At 51.4% G+C, this 24,075-nt stretch overlaps 4 protein-coding genes across 4 annotated transcripts in view; 2 read left to right on the top strand and 2 right to left on the bottom strand.

Moving 5' to 3' along the window:
* The window catches only part of LOC115382179 (NACHT, LRR and PYD domains-containing protein 3-like), a 1,352,480-nt gene that overhangs the window by 27,748 nt on the left and 1,300,657 nt on the right, over nucleotides 1–24,075 (top strand). The gene's annotated exons all lie outside the window — the stretch shown is intronic.
* The window catches only part of LOC115382194 (NLR family CARD domain-containing protein 3-like), a gene marked incomplete at its 3' end in the record, with an annotated part of 1,416,821 nt that overhangs the window by 232,868 nt on the left and 1,159,878 nt on the right, over nucleotides 1–24,075 (top strand).
* LOC115382182 (NLR family CARD domain-containing protein 3-like) overlaps nucleotides 1–24,075 on the bottom strand; it is a 103,650-nt gene that overhangs the window by 62,601 nt on the left and 16,974 nt on the right. The gene's annotated exons all lie outside the window — the stretch shown is intronic.
* On the bottom strand, nucleotides 8–24,075 carry LOC115382190 (NACHT, LRR and PYD domains-containing protein 3-like). The gene is made up of 8 exons (XM_030083877.1): nucleotides 24,013–24,075; nucleotides 23,361–23,752; nucleotides 21,028–22,864; nucleotides 6,529–6,702; nucleotides 2,169–2,342; nucleotides 1,912–2,085; nucleotides 223–779; nucleotides 8–27 (listed from the first exon to the last, which is right to left on the bottom strand). Exons 2-7 carry the CDS (start codon nucleotides 23,635–23,637, stop codon nucleotides 689–691), a joined length of 2,727 nt encoding a protein of 908 aa, XP_029939737.1. The 5' UTR covers nucleotides 23,638–23,752; nucleotides 24,013–24,075; the 3' UTR covers nucleotides 8–27; nucleotides 223–688.

The following is a 24,075-nucleotide window of genomic DNA, read 5'->3' as shown; positions in this document are numbered from 1 at the left end:
TTTCATCCAGTTGAAGTTGAGAGAAATCTGATGGAGAGAAAAAGAGTTCAGTCCTGATGTGACACATGTGATGGATTTGTTGTTTGTGGACTTCCTGACATGTTGTTGATGGAGAGAAAGTTTGATGAGGACACTTTTTGTCAGGCTTCTCTTGTCAGGAATGTTTGAATGAATCCAAAGCTTTGATTGAAAGACAAACGGACAGTGATGAGTCCAACTTACACTTCCTCACACCACCAGGTTTGAGCCTCTGCTGTCCACCATGGTCCACCCTGCAGGAAGAGAGAGAGAGAGAGAGAGAGAGACCTTTAGTCAGCACTGTCTTTGGTCAGTTGTCATCAGCTTGAGCCTTTCTTCAGCTGAAATATGTTTGAAAACACAAGAGAGGAAAGAATAAAAAAGAGACTAAACAAACACTAATGTCTGTCAGTTGCATAAAACATTGAACGGTGATGAACAGCAGGAAGCTGAGACGGAGCAGGACAGAACAAAGACAGAGACAACACTAAACAGACTGGGGTGAGGGACAGAGACAGAACACCATAGATAGATGAGACCATTGAAAGACTGAAACATGAGGTTAGGCAGACACACACACACACAGGTGGGATTGACAAAGCACACAGGGATGGACGAGGACACAGAAGAGGACGAGGGACCTGGACACCCTGACCGGGACAGCACAAAGTTACCAAGAGTGGTTCTGATCATATTTTTTTTTCCTTTTAAAAGGGAGATTTTCCTTTCCAGAGTCACTGTTGCTCATTCTTGGGTTTTCTCTGTAAAAGTGAAGAGAAATGACTGTGTTGTACTTGGTGAGAGATAAATGACGCTGAATTGATTTGAATGAAACTATAAAAATCTCAGATTAAGTTGGGTGAAACCTTTTCATTCTCAAGTAGTTGTGAAGTCCTTTTTCATGTCCTGGAGTTTTTAATGTGTTCAGTACATCATGACTAGAATCATCATGACTCTCCATCACCCTGAGAGACTCCCCAGTGGACACCTCCATCACCCTGAGAGACTCCCCAGAGGACACCTCCATCCCCCTGAGAGACTCCCCAGTGGACACTACAGAAAAGGTAATTGGCTGCAGTCTGCCTTCCCTCCATGACCTCTAACCTCCAGGATCCTGAGGCTGACACATAAGATGTTGGCCGACCCCTCCCACCCTGGTCACCAACTCTTTCAATCTCTCCCCTCTGGAAGGAGGGTTGGGGTCACCAGGACCAGAACCAGAACAGTTTCTGCCCCTCTGCCACTGCTCTCATGAACAACCACTGACAATAACAGGACATGCTGCCAGAACTTTCCAGGAGCAGAGCCTCGGATTTGCTGTGGAGCCAAGACATTGATACAGCTGTGTTCATACTGGAGAGAGAGTCCAGGACTGAGACCTCAGGGTTTGAAAGAAAAAGTCAAATGTCATCAGCATATAACACTATCTTCTGGATGGTCCTGACTAAACTAACACTGTGAATATCCTGACTGTTTCTGAAGGGTTCTGCCAGTGGTTCTAAAGTGAGGACGAAAAGGAGGATTGAGGGCATCATTGTGTTGTCCCTCGGGAAGGGGGGGGGGGGGGGGGGCACATGACATTGATCATGGCCCAAGATTCTAGTGAACGATAAAGAAGTTTATATTTTAGTTACTTATTCATTTTTTTCATCAATTCTTTTCCTAATGTGAAGAGGTCCAGGACATCACACATGAAGCTTCAATTAACTCTATTAAACATATTTTCTCCATCTCATGATGGAGCTAGTGAGCAGTGCTTCATCTATGATGAATGCTGTTCAACATTAAACAGGCTTCTCATCCAAAAGCCTTTCCCACCAGTCTGATCATCAACTGGAGACATTGTGAAGAACATCTCAGTCTCCATGAGGAGCTCCTGCTGTGTGTCCATACCTGAGAGTCTCCAGTGAGCAGTGTGGATCCTCCATTGCCGCTGACAGCTCCTTCACTCCTGAGTCTCCTGGATGGTTGTAGCTCAGGTCCAGCTCTCTCAGATGGGAGGACTTGGATCTCACAGCTGAGACCAGAGAAGCACAGCCTTCCTCTGAGACCAGACACCCTGACAGACTGGAGACACAAACATGGCTGCATCAAGTCAAGAAGGAAGAAGGAAGATCCTCCACATGATCAAGCAGCAGCTGGATCCTGACCTGAGAGCTTCCAGTTTACAGTGAGGACTCTCCAGTCCAAGAGACAGACGCTTCACTCCTGAATCCTGCAGGTCGTTGTTACTCAGGTCCAGATGTGTCAGACTGGAGGACTGAGAGCTGAGAACTGAGGACAGAGCTCCACAGCTTCTCTCTGACAGACCACAGCCGCTCAACCTGAAGAAGAAGCAACAATGAAAACCACATCAATGTTTGTCATGGACTCAGTTCTACATCTCTGACTCGGAGCATCACAAACACAGTGAGTGGAGGATGGAAAGCTGCTGCTCTGCAGCTCAACTGAGACTGGAAACTTGAATCTGCCCACATGGAAAAGACATTTAAAAAGCTTCTGACAAGTTCCATCAGTTCCAGTAGTCAGTCTTCATGTTTTATATGGATTATGCTTTTTTTTTTTTTTTTTTTTTTTTTCTTCATTCTAACCTGTCCTGTCAAGCATGGAAGCGGCAGAATGAGGGCCTGGCTGCTGTTATATGCCAGACAGATTTGCTTTTCCAAGGGGAGCTTCTAAGTGTGAAGTTCCTCTTGTTGGCATGCATTTTTTCTTCTTCTTCTTATTATTATTATTTGTATTTTATTTTATTTATTTTGAGTCCTGATACATAATATTGGTGGACCTGACAGGGGGACAGAAAAGTGAAAGAAACAGAAAGTGAAAGAAAAGCAAGTGAACAGACAAGCCAGCACCGAAAAAAGGGGGTGAAGAGAAGGAAGAGAGTGCAAGGATACAACATTTCTTTTTCTTTTTTTAATACTCCAGACAATCTGCTACTGCAACAACATAAAGACATGACCGAGGGCATCTTACGGACTTTTGTTGGAGAACATAACTGGTAGTAAACTGAGGCGTGCAAACTGAGGATACAAGTATGAAATTACACCAGAGCATCAGCAGAGGTCCTCTACAGATCACCATTCGTCTAACCCACCACAAGAGAACAAGGTCGCTGAGTCCACAGGTAGAATGTGAAGAGTGATTAAAGATCAACATGATCATGCAAATGTGATAGTGATCATGCACGGATGACCTCTGACCCCTGAGTAGACCAGAAGCAATTCAGAGAGGCCCTCAGGACCCAGATGACTGGAGGCCATCCCAGAGCCCAGGCCTGAGCCACTCCCCCCAGGAAGACGCCCACATGCCAGTCCAGAAGGGGGCAGAGGAAAGCCCCGGCCGGGACCCTGGGCAGCCCCGGGTCCGGGATGTCGTCTAGAGGGAAGAGAACTTGCCCCCAGAGGGAGAACCACAAATGGTAGTAGGCACCCTGATCACCCAGGAGCCCCCCACTGAGCAAAAGTGGTTCAGAACACGTCTTCAAGACGTCATCTCTGCACATCCAGAAGACGTCCTCAGATGAGCCAGAATGAAAGTTTTTTATACGTCTTTCTTGGACGTTGTACAGATGTTTTGTCAGGATGTTGTATTTATATTGAAGAAAAGACATACTGACGTAATAATCTGACATCCAGAAGACGTCTTCAAAGGAGCCACAACAAACGTACATCACAACAGCACGTCCCAAACACAACTTTTTAAAGTCGTGTGTCGCACATCCAGTTTTGGTCCGATGAACATGACTGCAACATCAACATTAATGTTGGTTTCACTGTGATGAGTTCATGCGTGTAAAAAAAATAATGGAATGGAATGCTATTTATTTATTGTCATTGCAACAAGTTACAAGTAGTAAGTTCAGCTCACTTCAAAAAAGATGGACAGTGAAATCAGACTGAAATTCTTTTCCAAGTTACCGGATTGTTATTTTTTGTTGACAAGTAACAACTAGAATTTGGCACTCAGAGAGCGCAGACCTCCACCACAGCTCAAATCAGTCACCAACAACAATAAGAACACCATCCGTCCATCCATCTTCCACCGCTTATCCGGGGCTGGGTCGCGGGGGCAGCAGTCTCAGCAGGGATGCCCAGACTTCCCTGTCCCCAAACACTTCCTCCAGGTCTTTCGGGAGGATCCCAAGGCGTTCCCAGGCCATCCAAGAGACATAGTCTCTCCAGGGTGTCCTGGGTCTTCCCCAGGGTCTCCTCCCTGTAGGACATGCCCGGAAAACCTCCCCAGGGAGGCGTCCAGGAGGCATCCTAAACAGATGCCCGAGCCTCCTCAGCTGGCCCCTCTCGATGTGGAGGAGTAGCGGCTCTACTCCGAGCTCCTCCCTGGTGACTGAGCTCCTCCTCCTGTCTCTAAGGGAGTCCAGCCCCCCTACGGAGGAAGCTCATTTCAGCCGCTGGTATCCAGGATCTTGTCCTTTCAGTCATGACCCAAAGCTCATGACCATAGGTGAAGGTGGGAACATCGATTGACCGGTAAATCAAGAGCTTCGCCTTTCGGCTCAGCTCCCTCTTCACCACAACGGACCGATACGACTACATCACTGCAGACGCTGCACCGATCTGCCTGTCAATCTCACGCTCCTTCCGTCCCCCACTCGTGAACAAGACCCCAAGATACTTAATCTCCTCCACTTGGGCCAGAGTCTCTCCATCGACCTGGAGAGGGCAAGCCACCTTCTTCTGGTAGAGGACCATGGCCTCAGATTTGGAGGTGCTGATCCTCATCCCTGTGGCTTCACACTCGGCTGCGAACCGTCCCAGTGCATGCTGTAGGTCCGGGTTCCATGAAGCCAACAGGACAAGATCATCATACAAAGACCGGACGGCCCTTAACAAGGGGCAGGATTACTATTGCAACAACACATCATCAGTAGTGTAAAACTAACCTGTCTCACGACGGTCTGAACCCAGCTCACGTTCCCTATTAGTGGGTGAACAATCCAACGCTTGGTGAATTCTGCTTCAAAATGATAGGAAGAGACGATATCGAAGGATCAAAAAGCGACGTCGCTATGAACACTTGGCCGCCACAAGCCAGTTATCCCTGTGGTAACTTTTCTGACACCATATATAATAAAAAAACATTTTATTTCTCCCTAACACAAACAATGTCTGGGAGAAAGCTGTTTGTTGCATGTTCATATCTCAATGTGTTGCCTCACAGTGACTGACACTCCGGAATCCCCCTATTTTGGTCTGTTCTGGATCCTGGTATCCAGAATACTTCCATGATCTGGATCAGAAGCTGATATCTCTTAGAGTCATTGAAGAACTTACACCGTAATTTTTTGCTAAGCCCCCTTGTCATTTATTGTTCAGTTATGCCCAATGCTGCACAACGCCACATTCGCTGGTTCGGCCATGTTCTCCGTCTTCCCCCCCCTTGACCACCCGACAAGAGCCATTCTGAAGTTTGAACCAAAGGCCGCAGGCTGGAGACAACCACGAGGAAAGCCCTGTACTCGATGACTCAACATCATTGCGGACGACCTCCGACAACATGGAATTACCGTGAAGGATGCAGACCTGCTGGCACAAGATCGCCTGTATTGGAAAAACCTGGTTCCTCTGGTCGGTAGTGGTGGGCGGCTCGATCCAAATATCGATAGTATCGATACCAAAGTTAGTATCGGTATCGATCGATACCAGCACGTTGAGATCGATATTTTTTTTCTGCTCTGGCAGAGTCAGCACAGCCTCTCTGTCGGACCTCAGCTCACTTAGTGCTCAGACGCTCGTTAATGCGCGCTGTGCTGCTCCCTCCTCCCTGTGCTCTTCACTGCCATGTCAGGGCAGCTAGAGAGAGAGAGGGAGAGAGAGTGAGGAAAAGCGATGGTGGACGGATAAAGATGCGCTGTGTGGACTTATTTCACAGCTTCAGACAAAGACACTGCATCATGTGTGCATGAAGGTAATTTGCCGCTGCGGTCACACCACCAATCTGCACAAACTTTTAAAAGCAGCATAAATGGACCAGACCCCGACACAGACAAACACATTTATGACCTATTTAAGGTGTTTAGAAGAAAATGGCTGATTTTGCTTTACTCGGACTTTAAAGACTAAAACTTCATAGAATGTATCATTATCTTTTCCATATGGGTGTGGTTTGGCTTTCTGGATCACAGTGAAAGTCGAGATGTCACAATGTTCCATTGAGATGTTCTACAGATGTTCTACAGATGTGAGCAGGAGAACAGAGAGTGGTGGACATTTTTTAGCAGTCATGTCAGAACCTGAGAGTCTCCAGTGAGCAGTGTGGATCCTCCACTGCTGCTGACAGCTCCTTCACTCCTGAGTCTCCTGGATGGTTGTAGCTCAGGTCCAGCTCTCTCAGATGGGAGGACTTGGATCTCACAGCTGAGACCAGAGAAGCACAGCCTTCCTCTGAGACCAGACACCCTGACAGACTGGAGGCACAAACATGGCTGCATCAATTCAAGAAGGAAGAAGGAAGATCCTCCACATGATCAAGCAGCAGCTGGATCCTGACCTGAGAGCTTCCAGTTTACAGTGAGGACTCTCCAGTCCAAGAGACAGACGCTTCACTCCTGAATCCTGCAGCTCGTTGTTACTCAGGTCCAGATGTGTCAGACTGGAGGACTGAGAGCTGAGAACTGAGGACAGAGCTCCACAGCTTCTCTCTGACAGACCACAGCAGCTCAACCTGAAGAAGAAGCAACAATGAAAACCAGCTGACTGGACATCAGGGACAGAATGTTGTTGGTTTAATATCAAGTCATAAATATTGTTGCAGGTTTAAATATGAGTGTTTGAAGATAATTTCAGTTTGAATTTGTTCACTGTGGTATGCCATCTTGGATAAAAAAAAAGAAAATAAATTGCATGGTTTAAAAAAAATATATTTGAATGTGGGGAAAAAAATTCCTTTTCAAACATCCTGTTCACAGATACAAACACAAAACTTCATGGAAGACTCTGAAGTTCCAGTGAGAACTTTGTCCTTGTGAAACTGAAGCGTCCAGTTTGTCTTTCTGTCCTCCCACACTGCAGCAGACTCTTCAAGGGGAGCAGAGTTTCAGCAGGAGTTCAAAACATGAAATGAATCGTCTCCTGCTTCTGGTTTGGAAATTGTAAATCAAAACAGTGAAAAGGAGCCTTTATGTGATTTTCTATTCTGTGTTTATTAAACACCAGTGTGAGTGCCATCGGGAGTCAGCTCACAGAACTGTTCTACACGACACTACTGGAGCACGCAGCAGCAGCGACGCTTCCGGGTCCGAAGCGGAGCAGTGGCACCGAGGCGGAGCGGCGGTTTGCGAGTGGCAAGCCGGTAGCGGTGAACTGGGAGCGGCGAGGAAGCACAAAGGCGGCACGGTTACACCGGTAGAGAAACCCGGGCACCAGGGACAGAGGTATGTGCCCGTGGGTACCGGTGTGTGAGGCCGTGCCGTCAGCCCAACATGGCCGCAGCATTGCACCGCGGACCTCGCCTGCACCCCCTGGTCGTGCAGGTGGACAGGATCGTCACCGACCTGCGGGAGGACATCCGCCGGCTGTCGGAGGAGCTCAGGGAAAAAGACGATCTGCTGGAGCAGGCCCGGACGCTGGTCGAGGGACAATCCATGCTCATCTCCTCTTTCATAAACAACACCACCGCTCCAGCTCCCTGGGCTCCCTCCTGCTCTACTCCGGACCATCAGCGCTCCTGGGCAGAGGTGGTAGTGCGGGGCCGCAAGCCTCAGCCCACCGCGGCTTCGCCTCCACTGCCCCTCTCGAACCGGCGCAGTACGATGACAGCCCGGCGGGTGGTGAGGGTCCGCGGCCTGCTGCGGCCGCTGCTGCTCCCGCGTCCTCTGGCGGGTCCGCCGCTCGCCGCCACGATACCCCGGAAGCCATGCTGCCAGACACCACCAGGCACCGCCGTCGCTCCGCCACGGTTCCGGATCATTTCACCCCGGCCCCGGAGACGGATTTACCCCCTGCGGTCCTGGCCCACTCCACCTCGGCCCCGGAGAAGGAGCTCACCGCCACAGCTCTGGAGAAGGAGCTCACCACACCGGTCTCGGATCACTCCGCCACGGCCCGGGCCTACCCCACCTCGGCCCCGGAGAAGGAGCTCCCCGCCGCGGCCCCGGATCACTCCGCCGCGGCCCTGGAGCCGGACCGCTCCCCGCCGGTCCCGGGGCGGTGGCGATCGCCCCGGTCCGCGGCCTCCGCTGCCCGCCTGAGACTGATCAGGGAGGCAGTGAGGAGGCATTCCGGGAGCCACCACCACCACCGCGAGGAGAATCGGGACCACCACTCCGGGGAGAACCGGATCCAGGACCAGGGCTAGGACCACCGCTCCAGCAGCGAGGTTGCTGCCGGCGGCACCGCTTCACCGGCGGAGCACTCCCCAGCCCCGGACACCGACACCGTCGCCCCACAGCCGCCCCCGCCCCGTCCCCTTTTTTCCCCCACATCTCTCCTGGTTGGGGACAGTAGCATCAGGAATATTCGCTGTTTTAACGCCATCACGCGGTGTATTCCTGGTGCCCACGATCCTCCACGAACTCCCAGAGCTCCTGCAGTCCCTCCCCTCCACTGTCCGCAGGGTCATCGTCCACGTCGGCACTAACGACACGGCCCGGCGGCAGTTGGAGGTCACCAAGCAGTATTTTAAAGACCTTTTCAACCTGTTGGAGAGCTGTGGAAGGTCGGTTTTTATCTCTGGACCTTTGCCGACCTTCTCCAGGGGCGCTGAACGCTTCTCCAGACTGCTCAGCCTCAACACCTGGCTCTCCAGCGCTCCTGCACAGCCTCCAACTTTTATTTCATAGACAATTTCAATCTTTTCTGGAACCGCCCAGCTTTTTATCACCAGGACGGACTTCACCCGAGCACGCTGGGCAGCTCCATTTTAGCAGGTAATATTCAGCACACAGTCCATACATCCCCTGCTGATTGACTACCTGCAAGCCCCCCCCATCCACCACATGCCGCACACACCCCTCACACACCTTCACTGCCCCCGGACACACTGCACACTGTACATAGCATCCCTGTCATCACCTCCTCCAGACACCACGTCCCCCAGACTGTCTTTAAACGACAAAGGACTCTTTTAACAGTAAAAGTCCACCGAGAGCGCACATTCAGCCCGCCCACCACCATTAATATGGCGCTGCTGAATGTGCGCTCTCTCTTAAAGCTGGGGTTGGCGATCTTGGAAAACTAGCGTTAGCATGAAGCATCTCCCCAAGGCTCCGCCAAGATAGCTCCGCCCAGCTCCCACCCCATTGGAGGAGCTCCCGTATGGAGCGGAGACGCGGAGACGCGGAGACGTTTGCGATGCGCGCGGTGCGCGCGGCACTTCCGTGTCCAGTGCGTTCCTGGCGTAACCTGTCCTCAGCGCTTCGTTTCTTCGTTTTTCTTTATTTGCACTACGCCAAGTTACAGCGCACTCAACGGTACGTAAACCTTCAAACATTCTTCTCCGCCGTTCTGCAACGACGCTCTGTCCTTCTACACGCGCACTGAACTAGGGTCAGTGCACGTGTACATGTACGCGCAGGGGGCAGGTCGACCGGCGAAGGGATTTGATTGGTTTAAAAAAAGGTGTCCCCTCAAGACTATTGGTTGCTGTTTTTCCCGTTTTACTCCTGCTGTAGATAGCGGATATTTTCCAAACTACTTTAAACACACGCTATGAATTGCTTCCCATCGGGTCATAAAGATCATTTTAAACAGTATTTAAAAAAATGTATCTCATTCAAATCGCCAACCCTAGCTTTAAACAAATCTTTTATTATTCATGATCTTATTTTAGACAATAATGTAGACAGTCTGCTTTTAACTGAGACATGGCAGCACTGACGCACCTGTTATCCTCACTGAGGCTTCCCCACCGAGTTTTAACTTTTTATATTCAACCAGACAGGGTAAGAGGGGTGGAGAGACTGCTTCCATTTGAAATAACAGATTTAGCGCGTGTGCAGTGTCTTTTAATAGTTTTAGCTCCTTCGGGCACCACGCCTTTGTTTTTACCAGTCCCCCAAGCCTGTGTTTAACAGTGTACAGACCCCCTCAGTACTCTAGTCTTTTTATTAGTGAATTTTCAGAACTTTTAACAATAATTCATTCTAAATATTACAGAATTTTAATAACTGGTGATTTTCACTTACATGTTGACGACATCTCGGACTCTATGTCCAGAGAATTTTTAAACCTTTTAAACTGTTTAGATTTTAAACAGCATGTCACACAGCCAACTCACAACAGAGGAACCACCCTGGACCTGGTTATAACCCACGGTCTGTCCATCAGTGTGTCCTCTGTTGTTGACCTGGCTGTGTGTTTTTTAACATCACCAGTTTTAACCAGCAGGAAGCCCCGGTGAGAACAGTGAGGAGACGCTACCTTACCTCTGAAGTGGCTGCAGAGTTTATAGAGATTTTACAGAGCACTCCTGCAGTGATTTTACCTGCACCCTGTGATTTTATCATTGATGATTTTAACAGTAAACTGAAGTCCAGTCTGGACTCAGTCGCTCCACTTTTAACCAAAACAATCAAGGGCCATTCCAAACCACCATGGAGGAAGATTGATAAAATCATCACACTGAAAAGAAAATGCAGGAGTGCTGAAAGAAGGTGGAGGAAATCCAAGTTGACTGTACATCACCAGATTCTACATCAACAACTCAAAATCTACAATAATGCAGTTAAACAGGCCCGAATTTCCCACTTTTCTCAACTTATTTCAGACGATAAAGACAACCCCCGGTTCCTCTTCTCCACCTTCAACATTTTAACTGTCTCTAATTTTAACAAAGCTGTTAAGGAGCCAACAGACGCTCTCTGTGAAGACTCTTCAGACCACTTCAGAACTAAGATCATGGACATCAGGTCTAGTCTTTTACCTCAACAGGTTGTATCAGTGAACACAGCTGAACCGTTGTCCATGCCTGAGGAAACACTGGACAGTTTTGACCTGGTTGATGAAGGACTCTTGGTCAAGTTTTCTCCCAAGTAAAATCAACAACCTGCCTTTTAGATCCCATCCCCACCACTGTTTAAATCACTTTATGGATTCCTGGAGGAACAGATTTTAAATATCATGAACTGCTGTCTTCAGTTTTCCCCACTGCCTTTAAAACGGCGGTGGTGAAGCCCCTTCTGAAGAAGAGCAATTTAGACCCCGATGTTTTTAATAACTTCAGACCAGTATCCAACTTACCATTTTTAAGTAAAGTTTTAGAAAGACTGGTTTTTAACCAAGTCAATGACTTTTTAATGATAAATAACATTTTAGAAAGACATCAGTCTGGTTTTAGAGTGAACCACAGTACCGAGAAGGCCCTTTTAAAGATTTTAAATGATATCAGGTGGAACTTGGATAATAAAAAACTCACAGTGTTGGTTCTACTGGACCTGAGTGCCACCGTTGACACAGTAGACCACCACATTTTAATAAACAGATTTAGTCACCTGGTGGACCTCTCTGGTACTGTTCTTAACTGATTCAGTTCTTTTCTCACAGATCGATGTTTTTATGGAAGTTTGGATACTTGTTCCTCAGGAACCCATGAAATTAGAGGTGGGGTTCCCCAAGGTTCAATTTTAGGTCCCATACTTTTTAATCTCTACATGCTTCCTCTTGGGGACGTCATCAGGAGACACGGCATCAGTTTCCATTGTTACGCTGACGACACTCAGCTGTACATCGCCGTGTCTCCTGATGACTCAGGGCCAATAGAAACCCTTTTTAACTGTATTTCAGACATCAAGTCATGGATGGCAGTGAATTTCCTACAGCTCAACCAGGACAAGACTGAGGTTTTAGTTATCGGTCCCGAAGGTCAGAGAGAGAAAATTTTACCAAAATTATTAGATTTTAAACCAGCACAATCAGTTAAGAACCTGGGCGTAATTTTTGACTCTGAGCTAAGTTTTATTCCACACATTAAAAACATAACTAAGATTGGATTTTATCATCTTAAGAACATAGCCAGAGTCGCCCGTTTCTCTCTCAGGCCAGCAGGAGGCGCTAATGCAGCTTTTATCTCCTGTAGATTAGATTATTGTAATGCCTTGCTCTCTGGTCTGAAACAAAAAGAACATTTCAAACCTACAACTGTTACAAAACTCAGCCACTCGCGTGCTGACGAGGACCAGGGGGCGGAGCCACATTACAACGGTTTTACAGTCGCTGCATTGGCTCCCTGTCCGCTTCAGGATCGATTTTAAAATTCTCTTATTAGTTTTTAAATGTCTGAACGGCTTGCTCCTTCTTTTTTAGCTGATCTGTTTTTACCCTATTGACCCTCGCAGGCCCTGAGGTCCTCTGGCAGTGCCTTATTGCGTGTTCCCAAAGCAAGAACCAAGACGCATGGTGAGGCGGCTTTCAGCCACTACGGCCTCCACCTGTGGAACAGCCTGCCGGAGAACCTCAGGACCGGAGAACCTCAGGACCGCAGAGACCGTTGATATTTTTAAAGGGAGGTTAAAAACACCCCTTTTTAATCTGGCTTTTAATTAACCTTTTATAGTTCTTATCTCCATCATTTTTATTTTTTATTATCATTTTATTTTAATCTATTTATCCTATTTATTCATTCTATTTTTATTATGTACTTCTAACTTATTTTAATCTTTTACTTTATAATCTTATATTACTATTAACTTTGTATTATGTCTTTTTATGTCTTTAGCTGTTTTAACTCCAGTGTTTCCTCAGGGTGGGTTCTTCACACCGGGAGTTGGTCCTGGTCCTCTGCTGGGGTCACTGCGCTCTGATCCTCTGGTCCTGGCTGGCCTGGGGGTCTCCACACCTCGGTGTGTGGGTTCCCCTTGGTCTGGCGGGGTCGGGGGTCGAGCGCTGGGACCCCAATAATAATAATATTAATGACCTTCGCCTTCTCCTGGTGTGAACGGCCCCACTGGTAGTGTTTTCCCATGATGCTTAGTGCCATGCCATGTCTCCTCTGCTGTGTGCAAATAATTCAGAGAGAGTGTGTGTGTGTATGTGTGTGTGTGTGTGTGTGTGTGTGTGTGTGTGTGTGTGTGTATGTGTGTGTGTGTGTGTGTGTGTGTGTGTGTGTGTGTGTGTGTGTGTGTGTGGTGTATATTTATTGATGGTATGGTTTTTATTCTTTTGTTTTTATGACTGTTTTTATTGTTCAGCACTTTGCGTTGTTTTTTTAAATATGAAAAAGTGCTCTACAAATAAAGTTTGATTTGATTTGATTTGATACATCTGCTCAGTCTGGAATCAAATGAGGCCATTAAGAATCTGATCACACTGAAAGCTGAATTAAAATGAGGAGCAGCTGGAACTACCAATCAGAGAGAACTTCATCATGGATTCACAGCATAGCGACCGCCGCCCCAATCCTCCCCCCATGGGATGATTCTGGCTTCTTCCAGAGGACAAACACTCCAGACAGAGAGACCTGTTCCTACACAGAAGACACTCATGGACTCAGCTGCTGTTTGGACCACAATCACCACCTGCTGACAAACACACCCTGCATCACATGGCATTCTCAGGGCTACACACTACACATTACTCACAACCCCCCCCCCTGCAGTGTCCCCCACCCCACTGAGACCATGAAAGGCCAAGGGAGGGTTTCCCTGCTCCCATCCAAACAAAAAGACCCCTCTTGTTATGATCTCCAGTGTCTCAGTCAGATGTATAATGTCTCAATGCTCCTCCTCATCACACACTGTTTTGTGAGCATCCTGGACTCGTCCTGCTCTGTCAGCAACAATGAATATTGATACTCATTTGAGTTTATTTAGTGCTGGGCAACGATTACATTTCTTAATTGCGATTAATCGCATAATTTTTCTGTGATTCATCGCGATGAATCGCATTATGTGCAAAATACAACAATGAATTCAAATAATCTGTAATGATCATCATACCCCAGCCGGGGTCAGGGATTTCTTTTTTTGGCAAGAATATTGCAAGAAGCATAATTTTACAATAATATTTTACAATTCATCAAATATGATTTATAAAAACTTAAAATACCAAGTCTTTACCAAGATTGCCACCCCCGACAGGATAAATTCAGTCACGCTGAACTGTGCCTCATGAAGCCAGATTGTGTGTTGAAGGGAATTTTACTTGATCTTACGTGTTTTCAGTGCCTGAAGAATGTCCAGCGGGTTGAAACATTGCCCCGGCAAAAGACGCGATTTAAGTTTCACTTTCATTTTTGTCATATTTGCGCTCCTTATTTCACTTTATGACTTATACCAGCCTTTTCCTCCTGACTTTTTTGATAATTCGGCCGAGTTCATTATGGCAAATAATGAGGAATCAACCGTCTTTCACTGCAGAAAGTGCAGTGGTTGTGTGCTTTATTGACGGTCAGCTGGGGGAGCGGTGGGCGTTAACGCCTGATGAAATTATTTGTCGGTGTTAAGGAAGCAGTGCGTTACTGCGTTTTTAACGCCCAGCCCTACATTTTTGTTTTTTTATCATGTTGAAACTGTACTCTCCTAGTCTCCAGGGGGTAGAACACCAACCACTTCATGATTAAACTGTTCAATTTCTTAACATCCAATCAGATAGACGTATAAACACAAGGACAGAATTCACAACAGCAATTCTACTTCGTAAGTGCTGAGCCCGCCTGCGGGCTTCGCTAGTGGCACACCTCCAATCTCTGTCCAATCCACTGAGACTATACAAAGCTCGACGCACCAATCCCCCGCACGCGATGGCGCAGCGCCACGCCCCACACCGAGGGTACATAACCTCGGATGGCGCTAAGCAAACCCTTCTTCTTTCTCAGCATCTCCATGAGACTTAGAAGCCTCTTCTACGGATCAAGATTCGACTTGAATGGATTCGCCTGCCTGGGACCAGTCGCCATCGGGCGTTGGGCCGTTCTCCTGCCGCTCCTGCGGCACTCCGCTCATCGTACAGGACTGTCACGAGCTCTGCTTCCTCTGCCTTGGCTGGCAGCATCACCGCCAGCGGACCTCCTGCCCGGCCTGCCTCGCGCTGCCGCTCGAAGAGAGCCAGCGGCGAGCAGCCTTCATGGGCACAACCTCCCCGGCTCCTGCCGGTGAGGACGACGCCGAGGAGACCACCGCCGCCGCCTACGACTGGGCCGAGATCCGCGGCAGCGTCAGCAGCAGCAGCAGCAGCAGCAGCAGCAGCAGCAGCAGCAGCAGCAGCGTGTCTGTGTCACGGAGTTCGACTCGGTTCGACTCCGCCTCCACCGCATCCCGTCTCCCCGTGAGCCTGTGAAGCACCTCGCGGGGCTCTTCACTTCAGCCGCCGAGCGCACCGGCCTCGCGCTGCCGCCGCAGCCTCCGGAGCCGGTGCAGCGTGATTTTGCACTCGGGCTGGCAACCCAGTCACGGGCTCGGTCCCGGACTGCGGTCCTATGTCCCGCCGTGCCGTCGTTTCAAGCTCACGTGCAGCGGGACTGGGGTACGCCACTTGCCGCCAAGGGTACGGTGAAGGGCTACCGAGAGTATTCTTGTGTGGAGGGCTGGCCGCCGGTCTCCGGAGTGCCTGCCATTGAGGACTCCGTTCGGCTGTGCCTCCTCCCCCGATCCTCCGCCTGGCCCGGCGGAAAGCCCGTGCTGCCGTCTGAAAGGGACAGGCGCATGGCGAGCTTCCTGGATCGTGGCTACGCTAGCGGCAACCTGACGTTCGCCCTAGCCAATAACATGACCTTCCTCCTGGGCTCTGTGGACAAGATCTGCCACGAGAAGTCCCAGCTTTCCCCCGAAGACATCGTGGAAGTCCAAAATACGGCCGAAGTCCTGATGCGCATGTGCAGAGCCATCGCCGTCAGTGGAGGCCGTGTCATGGCCAACGCACAGCTCGCCATGAGGCACCTGTGGCTTGGTCTGTCTTCTTTATCTGAGCGGGACCAGCGGGGCGTCCTGGGACTCCCCTTGTCCACCTCTTCTCTTTTTGGGCCCGATATACAGGTGATCATCGAGCGCCTGGAGGCAGCAGCACGAGGCTCGCAGCAGCTCGCCCCGCACCTCCAGCCCCGCCGTGAGCCGCCGCCGCAGCTCCTTGGAGCACCTCGGCACCTGGACAGACCGGACCGTCTTTCCGCCGATCCTCCCGGGGCGCCGATCAGCCCAGACGGTCCCGCGCTCCCGAGACACGGAGCGCCCCGTCCGCTCGACCCGCACCTGCCAGCAAACATGCAAATAAAGGCCGTCAGGCCCGTTACATCTTCCAAAGAGCAGCAGTCCCTCCTCTCCCCCGTGTTAGCATGATCGAAAAGTGCAAAACCCGGCTGGGCCCTTCTCCCTCCCTCCTCCCGCTCCGCGATAAGGCGGCTGAGGATGGTGAGCGGAATGCGCACGGAACCGCCTCTTCACCGGCGCTTTCTTCGCGCTCTGGCCGCAATGCGGCTGCGGACGCGGGGCATAGCAGCGCGCTGGAGCCGCTAGCTTTCCCGCTGTGTGCGTCACGCAAGCGGTGCGCTGCTGATGTCTTTTCAGCGCCCCGCAAACGCTTCAGGCTGCACTCTCCACCGGCTTCGGCTCGAGTGAGCATTTCGAAACGTCAGAGCGACGGCTCCGGCCCGGCCCGGATCCCCGCCGTGGGGTATCCCGGCCCCGGCCGCACCCATAGCGCTCTCAGCAGCGTCTGTCCGCCGACCTCCGCTCGTGTTGGCATGACGAGGCGTCAGAGCGGCGGTGCCGTTATGCCCCGGGCTGCCGACATGCAGCGCCCCAGCCCCGGCGCCACTCATGCCGCTCCCAGCGGAGTTTCTCCGCCGAGCGGCGGACTCACGCCGGCCCGGGTGTCCGCCGTAAAGCGCCCCGATCCCGGCCTTATTGGTGTTGCTCCCGGCAGCGCTCCCTCGGCTTCCCCGTGTGTTGTCACAGCGGAGCCTCGGAGCAGCGGAGCTCTGCCGTCCCGGGCTCCCGCTATTGAGCGTCCCGGCTCCGGCTTCAGCATCACGGCCAGCGATCCGGAAGGCTCCGACATCAGCACCGAGGACAGCGACCCGGAAAACTCCGGGATCGCGCTGCCTCTGCTCGGGTTGTCCCCAGCAAAGCGCCGGTCCGCGGCCGCCTCGCGGCCGCCCGCTCTCATTCAGGGGACGCCTGCTCCACAGCCCTTTCGCCGGGCGCCCCCCGTCTCCCGAGGCCGGGAGGACGGGTGGGCCGTCCCCGCTGGCCGTGGTACAGCCACTCACGCTCCGGTTTCACACGTGGCGTGTTATGTTGGGACCGCTTTCTCCCTGGCTGTCCAGGACGCTGAGAAACGGTTATGCCCTGCAGTTCGCCTGTCGTCCGCCTCTCTTCAACGGCATCCTTCGTACGCGGCTCGCATGCCCTGCGGGGACGGCCGCTCTCGAGGCAGAAGTAGCCTCACTCCTCCGCCGGGGTGCAGTCACGGAGCTGACCGCGACAGAGGCGCACTCGGGTTTTTATTCCCCCTACTTCTTGGTCCCCAAGAAAAGCGGGGGTGTAAGACCCATTCTGGACCTGAGGGTCCTCAACACTCACATAGCCACCAGGAGGTTCCGCATGCTGACGGTCAAACACCTCCTGGAGAGCATTCGACCTGGGGACTGGATGACTTCGATCGACCTGACGGACGCCTACTTCCACATCCCCATTCTCAGAAGGCACAGAGCCTTCCTCCGCTTTGCCGTGGGGACCAGGTATTTTCAATACAACCGGCTCCCCTTCGGCTACTCTCTCGCCCCTCGCACCTTTACCAAGTGTGTCGAAGCAGCGTTGGAGCCCCTCCGTCGTCATGGTCTGAGGATCCTCACTTACATCGACGACTGGCTCATACTGGCGTCCTCTCATCAGGAGGCTGTGCTGCACACGACCCAGGTCCTGCACCACATCGAGCTCCTTTTGGTTCATGGTGAACCGACACAAGAGCGCACTCACCCCAGCTCAGAGCATGGCTTATCTGGGGTTGGAGCTGGACTCGCTCTCTATGACTGCCCGCCTCTCCGAGGAGAGACGGACCTCCCTTCTCTCGACCCTGAGGTCTGCAGTGACCACACCCCTGGTCGGGGTTCGTTTGATCAGGACCGTCCTGGGTTTAATGGCCGCGGCCCACCCAGTGGTCCGGCTGGGCCTTCTACACATGCGCAGGCTGCAACGGTGGTTTGCACGCCTCCGCTGCGTGGGAAAGTGGGACGGATGCAAACGGTTCCCGATCCCGCCCCAAGCACGCCAGGATCTCCTTTATTGGATGGATCCTGCTCTCCTAATGCAAGGAGTTCCCCTGGGCTGCGTGTCGCATCACGTCGAAGTGTTCACCGATGCGTCTCTCGCGGGATGGGGAGGCACCCTAGACCACCACGCGGTGGGCGGTGCTTGGGATTTGACTCCCACTCACATCAATGTGCTGGAAATGACGGCGGTGCAGAGGGTCCTGCTCCATTTCCAAGCCAGGCTGAAGGACAGCCATGTGCTCATCAGGACGGACAACACTACGGTGGTCGCGTACCTGAACAGGCAGGGGGGGACCCGGTCTCCCCCTCTTCATCGCATAGTGGCGGAGATCCTCCGGTGGGCGGACCGGCACCTCGCGTCTCTCAGGGCGCGTCACGTGCCCGGAGTCCTCAACGTCGGTGCAGACAGAATGTCCCGGGGAGGCCCACTCCACGACGAGTGGGGCCTGTCCCCGTGGGTCGCAGCCCGACTCTGGCGCAGGTTCGGATGCCCAGTGACAGACCTTTTCGCCAGTGCAGAGAACGCACAGTGCCCACTCTGGTTCTCGCTCAGGTTGTCAGACGCCCCCCCTCTAGGGGTAGATGCCTTCGCACACAGGAGCTGGCCGTCGGGCATCCTGTACGCGTTCCCTCCAGTCCACCTCTTGACCCCGCTGCTGCGCAGGGTGAGGTTGCACAATCTTCACGTGATCGTCGTGGCTCCGGACACCCCGAGTGCGCAGTGGTTCCCGGACCTGGTTCAGTTGGCAGTCGGGGACCCGTGGCCGATTCCCGACGGGCCCGACGCACTGCAGCAGGCAGGAGGCGCCCTTCGGTCCCACCCCTTCCTGGGCGGGAGGCTCCTGGCTTGGAGGCTGAGCGGGTGAGGCTGGTGGAACTAGACCTCCCCCCAGCGGTGGTGTCCACCATCCAGAGTGCCAGGGCCCCCTCTACTGTCAAGGCCTACAGGTCTCGGTGGAAGCTCTTCACATCATGGTGCTCGGAGAGGGGCTTGGACCCGGTCTCCTGCACCGTTGGTGGAGTTTTGGAGTTCCTCCAGGCCCTGCTGGACAGCGGTCGCGCTGCATCCACCCTGGCGGTGTTTGCATCGGCCATCACAGCGGGCCACGGCGGTTTCGGCCACTTTTCTGCACGCAGCCACCCGCTTGTGAAGCGGTTTCTGCGCGGGGCGTGTCGGTTGCGACCGCCCCCCAGGCATGTGGTCTCTCCATGGGACCTCCATGTGGTGTTGGAGGGCCTTAAGGGACCTCCTTTCGAGCCTTTGGAGCAGGCGGAGGACCGCTTTCTCTCCTTTAAGGCCGCCATCTTGTTGGCGCTAGCATCCGCCAAGAGAGTTGGGGATCTCTGCGCATTGTCAGTCCACCCATCCTGCATGGTGTTCAGCCAGGATGGGGGACTCGTGCACCTCTGGCCTAACCCGGCCTTTCATCCCAAGGTGATCACTTCGGACTTCCGGTCGCGAGTGATCCGGGTCAGGACGTTTGACTCCATGCCTGGTTCGTCTGGGGACGACCCACGCCTGCGGTCACTGTGCCCGGTCAGGGCTCTGCGTCTTTATGTCCAGCGCACAGCTGGCTTTCGCACCACGGACCAGCTGTTTGTGAGGTTTGGAGCCCGGGGGCGTGGTTCCCCGCTGACCTCTCAGCGTCTCGCCCACCGGGTGGGGGGCGCTATTGCAGCTGCCTACGAGGCACAGAATCTCTCGCCACCAGCAGTGATTCGTGCTCATTCCACACGACGTGTGGCTGCCTCTGCGGCCCTGTGCAGAGGGGTCACGGTGAGTGACATCTGCCAGGCTGCCTCCTGGGCCTCTGCGTCCACCTTCGTGCGTTCGTATCTGTTGGATATGTGCACTGACTCTGTGGCCATGTCGGTTTTCGGCGAGAACAGGAGTTCAGTCGTCTAACCGTTTCGGTCCTTCTGGCCTGGCTGCCGCGTCCCGGGTGGGCTCGCGGACCAGGGGTTCCCCACCTGCCGCTCGGCTCTGCCGCGGTCTGCGGATGTTGTTTACGGTGTTGCAGGGGCAGGAGTTCTGCCGCTTGCTGTTTTTGGGTTCGCTGCCGCTCCCCGTGCGTGGGACGCGGGCCAGGGGTCCCCCCCTTCACCGCCTGCCGCTGTGGTTTCCCGGCCGGCGTGTGTGTGTGTGTCGCTGTGGCGATGCTTTGTACGTCGTGGGCCGCGCTACATCGCTAGGTGCCCGCCTCGTCCTTCGGGAGTTCTACGACCGTTCTGGACGTACGGTTTGTTTACTTCTGTCTTATGCACCAATCCCGTCAGCAGGCCAGCTGGGAGTACATTCATCGACCTACGGCCTTCGCCTTGGTGAGTACCACTAGCGAAGCCCGTAGGCGGGCTAAGCACTTACGAAGTAGAATTAGTAGTTACTGGATGTAACTCCAGTTCTACGAGTAAGTGCGTGCCCGCCTACCTGCTGGCCCAGCTGTCTGCTTCCCTTGTTTTTGCTACGTCAGAAGAAGGGTTTGCTTAGCGCCATCCGAGGTTATGTACCCTCAGTGTGGGGCGTGGCGCTGCGCCATCGCGTGCGGGGGATTGGTGCGTCGAGCTTTGTATAGTCTCAGTGGATTGGACAGAGATTGGAGGTGTGCCACTAGCGAAGCCCGTAGGCGGGCACGCACTCACTCGTAGAACTGGAGTTACATCCAGTAACTACTAATTCAGAGTCTTGAAAGCAGTTTTGTACTTTGCTATATGTAAACAGGATGTTTGCAAAGGAACGTCTTTTCTTTCACAGATGAAAATCTCATTTTTTGGCAGAATATTATTAATGCGCTAACAAAACAATAATACTGAGCCCATCCTATGGTCCATATTTGTTCCTGAAGTACGTACAGAGCTTTGTTGGAGGCTTTGACCACTGGCAGCAGCTTCAGAAGAGTCTCCTCTGAAGCAGAGTATTTCTTCAGGTCAAACTCCTTCAGATCTTCTTCTGATGACAGTAAGATGAAGACCAGAGCTGACCACTCAGCAGGAGACAGTCTATCTGTGGAGAGACTTCCTGATCTCAGGGACTGTTGGATCTCCTCCACCAGAGAACCATCATTCAGTTCATTCAGACAGTGGAACAGATTGATGCTTCTCTCTGCAGACAGACTCTCACTCAGCTTCTTCTTGATGTACTGGACTGTTTTCCGATTGGACTGTGAGCTACTTCCTGTCTGTGTCAGCAGATCTTGAAGGAGATTCTGATTGGTCTCCAGTGAAAGACCCAGGAGGAAGCGGAGGAACAAGTCCAGGTGTCCATTTGGACTCTTCAAGGCCTCGTCCACTGCTCTCTGATGGAGATGGTGGAGTTTAGGTTTCTTAAACACTTTTGGCAACCTGACCACTATCTTTTTCATCTGGTTGATTCCATAGTTGATGAAGTTCTGATGGACATGAAGAGCAGCCAGAAACTCCTGAAGGCTCAGATGGATGAAGCAGAACACTGTGTCCCGGAGGCCTTTCTCCTCTCTAAAGATCTTTGTGAACATTCCTGAGTACTTTAAGGCTACCTCGTGGTCAATGCCAGACTTTTTCAGGTCAGGTTCACAGAAGATCAGGTTTCCTTTCTGCAGCTGATCAAAAGCCACTTTTCCCAGAGACTCTATCATCTCCCTGCTCTCTGGACTCCAGTGTGGATCTGTGGCAGCTCCTCCATCATGCTTGACCTTGTTCCTTTCGACCTGGGCCACCAGGTGGCGGGTGTACACCTCAGTCAGGTTCTTGGGCAGCTCTCCTCCCTCTCTGCTCTTCAGCTCCTCCTCCAGAACTTCAGCAGTGATCCAGCAGAAGACCGGGATGTGGCACATGATGTGGAGGCTTCGGGAGGTCTTGATGTGGGAGATGATCCTGCTGGCCTGCTCCTCCTCTGTGAACCTCCTCCTGAAGTACTCCTCCTTCTGGGGTTCAGTGAACCCTCGGACCTCTGTCACCCTGTCCACACAGTCAGCAGGGATCTGATTGGCTGCTGCAGGTCGTGTGGTGATCCAGAGGCGAGCAGAGGGAAGCAGTTTCCCCCTGATGAGGCTTGTCAGCAGAACATCCACTGAGGTGGACTTTCTAATGTCAGTCATGAACTTAGTGTTGTGGAAGTCCAGAGGTAGTCGACACTCATCCAGACCATCAAAGATGAAGATCACCTGGAATTTCTTAAATCGGCAGATTCCTGTTTCTTCTGTTTCATTGAAGAAGTGATGAACAAGTCCCACCAAGCTGAACTTCTCCTCCTTCACTACATTCAGCTCTCTGAAGGTGAATGGAAATATGAAGTGGACGTCCTGGTTGTCTTTGTCTTCAGCCCAGTCCAGAGTGAACTTCTGTGTCAGGACTGTTTTCCCAATGCCAGCCACTCCCTTTGTCAGCACTGTTCTGATTGGTTGAGATCTTCCAGGTGAGGCTTTAAAGATGTCTCCTGGTCTGATGCTTGTTTCTGCTCTGTCTGCTGTCCTGGATGCTGCTTCAATCTGTCTGACCTCATGTTCCTGATTGACCTCTGCAGCCCCTCCCTCTGTGATGTGGAGCTCTGTGTAGATCTGGTTCAGGAGGGTCGGCTTTCCTTGTATCGCCACTCCCTCAAACACACACTGGAACCTCCTCTTCAGGTTGGACTTCAGTTCTTTCTGACACTCCTGAGATTTTGCTGACAAATGAGCCTCTTCAGTATCGTTTTCTCCTTTATTTGTTTTTTCTTCCAAGAGAGAGAGAGAGAGAGCGAGTCATTTTGGAACTGTTTTTGGAACTGTTCCAGAATAAGTTTGGTTTTACGAACACACTTCCTACACACATCACCAGAAATTGGCAGATCTTAGCTTTGACATTTGGGTTTGTGTAACCACAGGTCATCAACTCACACTAGGTGTTCATTAAGAGGTTAAGTAATACAGAATCATGAATCATTTCCTCCTGTTTGTTTTCTCTTCAGCTCATTGGACTGTGAATGTCAGACTGGGTACAAAATGTCATTCAGAAACCATAAACTGATCTTCAACATTGACTACAAAGATTGGTGTTTTGTGAGAGAAAGACTGTGAGGTCATGGATCATTTTCTTTCAACTAAATATTAATAAGAGAAAAAAAAGATCAACCAGTGTAAAAGCAGAAGATTTCTCTCTGTTTTTTTCTTCTGTTTTTTCATGATGTGCAAATGTAAGTTATCACACCAACTTATGTTTCCAGTGCTTACCTTCAGGTTGTGGGGCCTTTTTGGTGTGTTCATCCCATATATGCTTCTTTCCTATTTTCTCTAAAACTAGTTTCATGAGTTCAGGAGCATGATTGCTGTAGGTCTGGTGGATCCGTCTCGCTGTGTCCGGCTTGTCCAGTGTCTCCAGTTGTCCTGCTGGGATTGCTCTGCATCCTTCAAAGACCCCGATATTGCTCAAATGGAACTTGAACCTTTTAAAGTCATCTTCTAACAACTGATCCAGAATTCCCAGGAGGACTTCTGGATCTGAGCTCATCTTTGACCTTGTAGAGTCTGATTTCTTTCACTGATCTTTCACTCTGTGTTCATAGAGTCCCTGGAAAATCCACGGTGAGGAGCTGACAGATTTGATTCAGGTGAGATGTTTTACTCTGAAAAACACAAAAAGAGAATCATTGTGAGCTCCGTCTCAATCAGTCTGTTGTTTCAGATTCTGTTCATTCAAAGATCATGTTTGATTATATTTGCCTTTAATAAGCTCTGATTTTATGATACAACTTTATTCCTGATGACAGAGATTGAACCATTGGACTTCAGTCATTACATACCACCTTAAAACTTTTTTTTTTCAAATTGAAGGACTTGTGATAAACAACATGGAGTCAAAAAGTGTGTATTATTTAAAACACACCAAAAAACTGTGCAAAACTGTTCTCGCCCTTCCTGGGCAGTATCTCCTTCCAGCTGGGGTCCT

This window comes from Salarias fasciatus, chromosome 23, assembly GCF_902148845.1.
Source record: "Salarias fasciatus chromosome 23, fSalaFa1.1, whole genome shotgun sequence".
Lineage (NCBI taxonomy): Eukaryota > Metazoa > Chordata > Actinopteri > Blenniiformes > Blenniidae > Salarias > Salarias fasciatus.
This window is presented reverse-complemented; position numbering and strand designations above follow the sequence as displayed.

Coding starts and splice junctions, on each gene's coding strand:
- LOC115382190 (XM_030083877.1), bottom strand. CDS start 23,637: ATGAGCTCAGATCCAGAAGTCCTCCTGGGAATTCTGGATCAGTTGTTA. Junction 2,343..6,528: donor TGTAAACTGGAAGCTCTCAG/GTCAGGATCCAG, acceptor CTTCTTCTTCAG/GTTGAGCGGCTGTGGTCTGT. Junction 2,086..2,168: donor TGTAAACTGGAAGCTCTCAG/GTCAGGATCCAG, acceptor TTGTGTCTCCAG/TCTGTCAGGGTGTCTGGTCT.